The sequence below is a fragment of the Cryptomeria japonica genome, chromosome 8, assembly GCF_030272615.1.
Source record: "Cryptomeria japonica chromosome 8, Sugi_1.0, whole genome shotgun sequence".
Taxonomy (NCBI): domain Eukaryota; kingdom Viridiplantae; phylum Streptophyta; class Pinopsida; order Cupressales; family Cupressaceae; genus Cryptomeria; species Cryptomeria japonica.
Genome location: NC_081412.1, coordinates 290,579,327 through 290,588,196, shown reverse-complemented (window position 1 = coordinate 290,588,196; position 8,870 = coordinate 290,579,327). Strand labels below are relative to the sequence as shown.

The 8,870-nt window shown below is 34.8% G+C and overlaps 1 protein-coding gene across 1 annotated transcript; it reads left to right on the top strand.

Annotated features, from left to right (window-relative positions):
* The first annotated feature begins 4,456 nt into the window (after window positions 1-4,456).
* On the top strand, window positions 4,457-6,389 carry LOC131035904 (transcription factor MYB20). Its single transcript, XM_057967674.2, has 3 exons — window positions 4,457-4,784; window positions 4,874-5,003; window positions 5,520-6,389. The coding sequence occupies exons 1-3, from the start codon at window positions 4,652-4,654 to the stop codon at window positions 6,196-6,198; spliced, it is 942 nt and encodes a 313-aa protein (XP_057823657.1). The 5' UTR covers window positions 4,457-4,651; the 3' UTR covers window positions 6,199-6,389.
* The last annotated feature ends 2,481 nt before the right edge of the window (window positions 6,390-8,870 follow it).

Here is an 8,870-nt window from a genome sequence, read left to right as displayed (position 1 = left end):
GTTTAGGGTTTATGATATCGACCTATCTGTTTTCCTATAAGGTCAATGTTGTGTCTCTTTCTGAGGTTGTTGGCAAAAGTTGTGTGTGTATCCAAGAGAAGGGATACGTGATTCTTGCCAGACCAAAAGGAGAGAAGTGATACCTGCAGAGTGTAAGTGCAGAAGGTGAAGAGGAGCTTAAGCGGATTTGCATTGGCATTGAGTGTTGTTGCTAGATCATTGTAATACTTGTTGATCTCTAAACACTTCAACAGTTGAGAAATCCCTTAACAGGGTAGCTTTAATAGGCTTTCTATAAATCCTTTAACAGGGTGACTCAAAACCATTGAGTTCTTGAAATCCTCTAACAAGGTAACCTTTAACAGGGTTTAACCCTTAACCGGGTATTCTTTCCATCCCTTAACCGGGTGATCCCTAACAGGATCAGTTCCTAACAGAACCTATTGTATCAGTCTTTAACTGGACAAGGCTCCTAACAGAGCGGACTTCTAAAGAGTTCAAAAACAAGCTTGTGGGTATTCATCCCCACCGTGGTTTTTCCCTATTGGGTTTCCACGTGAAAAATATGTGTCATGTGTGATCTCTTCTTCATGTGATGCTTTGTTGTTTTCTGTCAAGCGGTGAATCATGTTGATCTAGTTGCTCATATGTATATCTTTGATGGTAGATTACTTGTTCATGTATTAGGGTGAAATGGAAATGAAGTGTTAGAGTATATGAGAAGATAGGTATTAATCGGTTTATGCTTGTCTTAGTTATTCTGGGTTTTTGCTGGTTGTATTCTGTTTTAGGACCCGTGCTACTGTTTGTCTGTCAATGCATAGTGTTTGCAGACAAACCGGTTCAAGAGTGTGTTTTTGTCTATACTGATTCACCCCCCCCTCTCAGTACTGGTTGGGTACTACTTGTTCATCATTGTGTTATCAGACTTCACTTCCCTTTCATTTCAATTTAATTTCACTTTTTTAAAACCAAATTTCACTACAAGTTCAATTTAATTCAATCTCCTACAACAAATGTAAAAATTCCTAACACACTAACTCTCAGTGAGCAATTAGTCACCTTTTTCCAACTAATCCATCATATCAGTTAACAATCAACCAGTCCTTTTAAATCTCAATCAAATTAGTTTGACTAAATCATGCAATCAATTAACAATTCAATCAATCTTTTTAACTCTCGATAAAATCAATCTAATTGAATCATGCAATTAGTTAAAAATTCAATCAATTCACATCATAATTATCTCCCATCAACTTGTCTCATGAAATCTCACCCATTGATCATCTCTATTCTCAAATTGATCTCAAACATCGAACCAAATTTTGAGAATCTATAAATTCAAGTTCAATTTCCATTATCAACAACCACAATCTTGAAAGCACTATCTTCATACTATTGTGCATCTATTTTGCAAGTTTTCATAAAGAACACAAGGAGAAGAAGAACAATAGAGGCTAGATGCATTGGATTGGCAATGGAGTTTGATTTACTTTGTTCATTTCATTTAATTATTGATTATTTTATGCATTCCTCTATTGATTTGCAATTGATAATTGTGTGATAGAATTGGGTTTTATGGTTGCCTAACTTATCTAGTGCATATATTTTTCATCAAATTTTCAAGTGCTTACATCCCACATTGGGTTTTCCACATAAAATTCTGGTGTTCATGTGTTTGGTGTTTGGTGTTTATTGTTTCATCTTGCATTGATGTTTAGTTGGTTAGTGATAATTGATAAATACTTGTGATAAAATAAGTTTAAGGATTCTGTCAAGATTGATTCACTCCCCACCTCTCAATCTTGTGGAGTATTCAACATTGGCTACATAAATAGACCCGGTCTCTCATTAGACCCACAATCTATGACTATCACTTTATCACACATATTTTTCTCTTCCCCTCAAACTTCTTGTGTCCTTTGTATGTGACTAATTGAAGGGGGACATATATGAGATATGTTTTTATAGTGATATATGTACATTCACGTTCATGTACATAGGAGCTTACTGGTCATCAACTTAATCAAAGTAACTTTACATTTGTTCACCCATTAATGGAGCCATTTTCATTGAATTATCAATAAGGTCAAAATATCATCCATGATCATAGTTTTTATCACTTTTCATAATAATTGAGAACTTTGATCATTTTCTCCCTAGTTTTATTATTTTTAAAGATAGTTTTTCAAAGCAATTTGTAGTTAATGATTATTTTTAACTGTGTGATATACATTACTCAATTTGTAGACACTAAAACTATTCTTCTAAGAATCGACATTAATTCATTATCATTTGCTATATTCATCACATTAATCATTAATATATTATTCATTATCATTTATTAAATTTAAATACTATTTAACATATATTGCATCATTATTACTATTTTTATTTATCTGTTTAATCAAAGCATATTTTATTATTCAATTAAATGAAAGCTAATTATCCATTTTTAAATAAAAATTTCATTTTCATCTCATCACTTAACTCGTCCTTCTTAAATTAGCAACTTCCTCATCAAAAAATCTTTTAAATAAATTAAATGAAACTCATAATTATCTTCTCATAAAATAACTCTATCTTCAAATTAAGAACTTATTTTCTTATAAGTTAACCTCATCTTCAAATGTAAACTTATTTCTCTTATTTATCCATTTATTAATAAAATGATTTACTTTCATAATTTTGAAATGGCAAATTTCTAATTTCAGTTAAGTCAACTACACAACTAGTTGAGTTAAATCAAAGTCTTTGATCTCATCCTCATCTTTCAATTATTAATTTTTTTTCTCAAAAAATCTATAGATAGAATCATTCCTTCATCATTCTCATATCTCACACTTTATGCAAGTTTGTTCTATCAAAATCTACCATCAATGAAATCAAATGTTATGTTGTTGAGTCCATTTATATTCCAACAAGCAAATTTTCTTACATTTTTTGAGGTTCATGGTGGATTGGTAAAATAAGAATTAGATTTGATTTTTTATTTTTTATTTTTTATTTTTTATTTTTTATTCTTTTATTCCTATTTAAAGGTTTTAATGGAGTGTTCAAGACAAGGATATAAAAATACCTACTACTTTATATGAATTGATATCATTTGGAGTGTTTGAAAAATATGTAATGTACATATGTTGGTTGCTTGTATACTTTTATACACATCCAACTAATAGTGCACATGTATCAAAGTGGGACAAAATGTAATAATATTACTTGCATACCCAAACCCTTTTCCCTTAATTGGGTCATAGTTACTATTTATCATTCTATATTAGACTTGTGGGTACAAATTTGACCCAAATCACTTATGTAGCTACAATTCCAAACCTCAACTTAAAAATATCCAAACTAAATCCTTGTCGACCATTCACTAGCCATTGCAAGTTAACTTAGTACACATTTGTGTCAATTTGGATTCTATGTCATTATATTTAAATACACTCATTCACGCATTTGAAATCATGTTAGAATATGAGAAGACCATCTAGATCTAAGAGTTTAAAGGAGAATATATTGTGCATATATGGTTATCGCATCATCTTAAAGAACCATTGCATGTTTGTTGCTTGTTTCTAATCTTTCACTAAAAGCTATAACATCATTTCGTTAGGGGTTCGACCAGGGAAAGTATGATCCTCATGATCTAGCAAATTCCCTAAAGAAGTTCCTAAACACTATCTATTTGGACACCATAAATTTGAGGCAAAATGAATTCGAACAATTTATATTCTATTAGGTATTGGGTTCAAAATCTATACACATGAATATCCACGGTTGCATGAACAATCTAAAGCACAAAAAACAATCATTCTCTAGAGTTTGAGATCTTTATCTAACTCAAAATCCTAAAACTTCAAACTATTGACATACCAACTTTAAACATCTATCAAAATACTTCTCCATCACTAAATTTCAAACTAAATATCATATTTATAAATTATTTTCAACCATTCTAATAATTAATCCCAACTCATTTATCCAAATTAATTTGTACTAATTACCCTAGATAACTTTGTAAAGGTGTAGCTCTATCCCATTACAAGATTTCTCCTAGATGTTTGTTTTTATGGAAAAAAAAGAAAGAAATGGCCGAGTGATCCAAGGTACCCCTTACCTAGTAAGGTTGTGTTAGGAGAGAGATGGGGAAGTGGAGGGGTGGGGTGGGCATTGCGTATGAAATGATGTCATAGTGATGAAAGGTTATTGTGGTTGACCTTTACAAGGTGCATTCATACTGGAACAAGAAAAGAAGTATGGCCCCATCTTAATTGAGGTGGGGCCCTAGGACAGAGATGTTTATCATTATCGCCAACGGAAAAGTCACACTTAATATTCAATTTCTTAATCCTCATCATGCCATAGGCTCCATCACATTTAAAAGCGCCCGTTAAAAAAGGGACATCAACAGTTTGTGCCTTGTGGGGCTTAATGCGAATTTTTCAAAGAATTAAGATTAGTGATGTTGATTTCAGAGAATATAAAGGGTGGAGCCGGGTTTCTCGATAGAACGGTACAAGCAAATTATACAGAGGGTGCAGAAGAAGAAATTCCCCCCTGCTTCCACGGAGTAGTAGTGCAAATGTATAAACTTAGAGACTAGGAAGAAGATATATATACATTGTGCATCTGTCAAGCTCGCTTAACAATGGGAAGGCAGCCGTGCTGTGACAAGGTAGGGTTGAAGAAGGGCCCATGGACGACCGATGAGGACAGAAAACTTGTGAATTTTATTTCCGTGCACGGCCATGGATGCTGGCGCGAAGTGCCGAAACTTGCAGGTCAGCTTCGTGAGCCATGGCAAGAATTAAGTGGTAAAAAATTATTATTTTGTTCTCTGTTTCTGGAATAAAACCATTTGCATTTGCAGGCCTGCTTCGATGCGGAAAGAGCTGCAGATTGCGCTGGACGAACTACCTACGCCCGGATTTGAAGCGCGGATTGCTCTCTGAATCTGAAGAGAAGCTCATCATCGACTTACATGCTGCCATAGGGAACAGGTAGCTTCATTTTTCTCTTTCCCCTGTTTGGAAATATAAATATTTGGAAGGAAATGGCTCTTGTTAAGCCTGTAAGCAAATGTTCGCCAAATGCGATCGGAAACATTGATATTTAAACAAATTAGCCGGAGAAATGAAGAAATCATTGTAATTATTTAGTTGTTTTGCAGGTCACTAAATGTGATCGAAAATGTTGATATTTAAACAAATTAGTCGGAAAATTTATGAAATCCTCATGTAAATTGTAATTATTTAGTTGTTTTGCAGGTCACCAGATGTGATCGAAAATGTTGATATTTAAACAAATTAGTCGGAAAATTTAAGAAATCCTCATGTAAATTGTAATTATTTAGTTGTTTTGCAGGTCACCAGATGTGATCGAAAATGTTAATATTTAAACAAATTAGCCGGAAAAATGAAGAAATTTTCTCGTAAATTAAATATTTAGTTATTTTACAGGTCAATGCTGATGTTATGCTTACGCTTTGCCGTGTTTTCTGCTGCTTATTTTTACAGGTGGTCGCGAATCGCTGCTCAGTTGCCTGGGAGGACGGACAATGAGATAAAGAACTACTGGAACACGCGGATCAAGAAGAAGCTCCGGCAAATGGGAATCGACCCTGCGACGCACAAGCCCCTGAGCCAAATGCACGCGGACTACCCCCAGGCAGACCCGCCGCGACAAGAACAGGACGATACGGCGGACAAGCCTGAGAAGAATAATGAGAACACAAAAGTGGCCGAGGGTGAACAATCTGGAACAATGCCGGCAGCTTCTAATTCTTTGAGTGTGGAGGATTCGATGCATTGTTTGATGAATGTGTGCACGCCGACCAGTGCGATGTGCATTTCTCCATCGGATTCCGATGAATCCATCGTTGTCGATAACACTCCCAATACCTTCGTCACTAATTGTAATCCCCTGTCTTCTGCTGCTTCTGTGGACAACTATGATATTAGTAGTCATAGCTGTAATTCCTCTGTTACAAAGCCTGACCTTTGGCATGAGATGGGAGTGTTGAGTAGCAATGGTGTCACTCCCACTGCAGAATGGAATGATTTGGAGTTGTGGAGTGAGGGTTTGGATGGTGTGGGAGAGTCTGGTTGGATTCAGCACTGCCATTGGAGCGACATGGATAACTCCGCCGATTTTTCTGAGTTGCAGCGACTGGCTTCTTTGCTTGAGGAAATGTGAAGCCCCCAAAATGGATTGTACAGGGAGTTCTAAAGACATTAAAAAATATATATAAAGATGGATATGAATGAAAGTTTGTATATGTCAATTCATTCTTTTCATCGCTCATGTGTTCTCCTGTAATCATTTGTTGTGTACTATGAATGAAAATAGTGCGAAATACGTAATATTGATAAAATCTATTTCTCGGATTCTCTGAGCTCAGCTAAAATCGATCTACAGGAAAACATTCCCTGTCAATAAAACGTTATTCCCCTGTGTATTTCGGGAATGTTCGATTGGTCTGTCTGTCGCTCTCTTCAATCTCAGTACCTGCTCACCGTGGCATATTCTGACTTGTTAAACAAAAAGGGCTCGTGAAAGTTTGTTCAGCTCTTTCATGTTGTGATGGAGTTGCATCACATCTTTACATAAATTTTAATAAATTGAGTGAATCACAATGATAATGATAAAGATAAAAGATTCATGATTAAATTGGAATTTAATGTAGAATGTATTTAATAAGATTTTAAAATGTTCTCAACAGTGGTGGTGAAGATGTGGTGAATCAATTTGTTAATATGTTGGAAAATATGGTTTTGATTAGATAAATATTTGATGAATAGAAATTGACTTTTTAATAGGGAATGGATGTCTATAACATGTTTGTCTCATTTTATTTTACTTATATATGAAACAGGATCTGGGATCTACAAACATCTATTGTGAATTTAGTAAGATAGGGTAATGCTCTTTCAAGTTAGGCCCTTCGTCAAATTGATTTGATGGTAATGAACCAAGGTCGAAAACCTTAGACGTTTGCTGATGTAATTAGCATGCTTTAAGAGGTTGTTATAATGCTCTTGTGTGAATATTTTTCTAATGATTTCTAACTAGTCCTAATATCATTTCAAAATCAATGATTAATGCTTTAAAATACAACAAAAGATACAAATCAACACAAACATGTGCTTAAATATTTTTTAAACACTCAAGGGATACTAGCATAGTTGGCCATTCTTGAATTTGCCTCTAATTGAGGACTCCATTGAAAACTTGCAAATAGAAAAAATATCTAATGAGTAGCATTTGTCATGCATTTGAAATAGTTGTAGTGAGATTTCACCACTTGTTCCATTTTAGGCATTCTAGTTATGCCAAGTATATTACGATTTGTTTGCCATGTTTTAATTGATGGGAGATATAGAAGTCTTTTGTGTTCAATACCAATGTAGTGCACCATTGATCACCTTGATCTAATGACCTATAGGATGATTTGGTACCATTGTGCCTTTTATATTCTAATCTCCTCAATTGATGGGAGAAACATAAGTCTTTTGTTGTCTAATATCATTAATAAGATTTTTGTATTAAATATCAATGCATGTGCACCATTGATCACCTTGATGTAATGACCCATAGGGTGCTTTGGTACCATTGCACGCCTTTTATATTCTAATCTCTTAACAACCACTCATCTCATGATCTAATGATTGGCCAAAAGCTTAAGGGTTTGTCTCTAGAATCCTATATTGGCTAGTTCTAATTAATGGTAGGACCCCACTTTAATTAAATATTTTGGTTATTGTTGCAAGGTGTGCGCCCTTGGTCTCCTTGTGTTGTGCAGCGCAGCGCTCGGGTTTGTGACATGGCTTAACCACATCCTATGGATTCTATAAGTCTAGTGGTTGTCTCAGACATTAATAGGTCGATCTTTTGGTGCAACGACAACCACACTTGTAACAAGTGGTATCAGAGCTTGGTCACAGAGTCAAACCCCTCGTTTGCGCTAGGGGGGATTGTTGCAAGGTTTTCACCCTTGGTCTCCTTGTGTTGCGCAGTGCAACGCTTAGGTTTGTGACATGGCTTAACCGCCTCCTATGGATTCTATAAGTCTAGTGGTTGTATCAGACATTAATAGGTCGATCTTTTGGTGCAACAACAACCACACTTGTAACGGTTATGACATGAATAATTGTCCAAGTAGCATCTTATGTAATAGTTTTCTTAGCTAATGAGGGCCAAGAGAGAGAGAGGGAAAGTAAGTGGTGGAAATACATGTCCACCTTTTGAGAAAAAAATCAATTACCTAGAGCCTTGTAGATCACAAAATGCTTACATACGAAAATCATACACAAGGGTAGTGATACTCTATAGAAACTCCACAAGTTCTAAGAGGCTTACGCTAAAGAGAATTTTATGCAGAGAGTGAGTAGAAGTAGACTCTAGCAACATATCTTTGTTAGAACATTCATGGCTCACCAAATTCTCGAAAATCTAGGATAATGGAGAAGAGATTAGATCACGAAAAGAATTTTTTGGTGACACAATTGAAGACCCAACCACAGTTTGCCTTACAAAATAAGACATGTGACTATCTCCATTGTGTGAGTTTCATACACATGGCTAATTATATTTGCAAATTTAGGAAATATAACCTTTTGATTAATAATTTTAAGTGGTGGTATGCACATAATAGATAAGTTTATAACCTTTTGATTAATAATTTTAAGTGGTGGTATGCACATAATAGATAAGTGATGATCTTTAGTTCTCCTAGTATTTAGAAAGAAGAATTCAAACCTTTTGATAAGAATCAATTCGATCACTCTCCTAGATTTTTTATTTTCCTACCTTGTTTATCTCTCTTCTTCAAGTTCTTAGCATGTATAAATAGAAGCTGCTTATTTAGG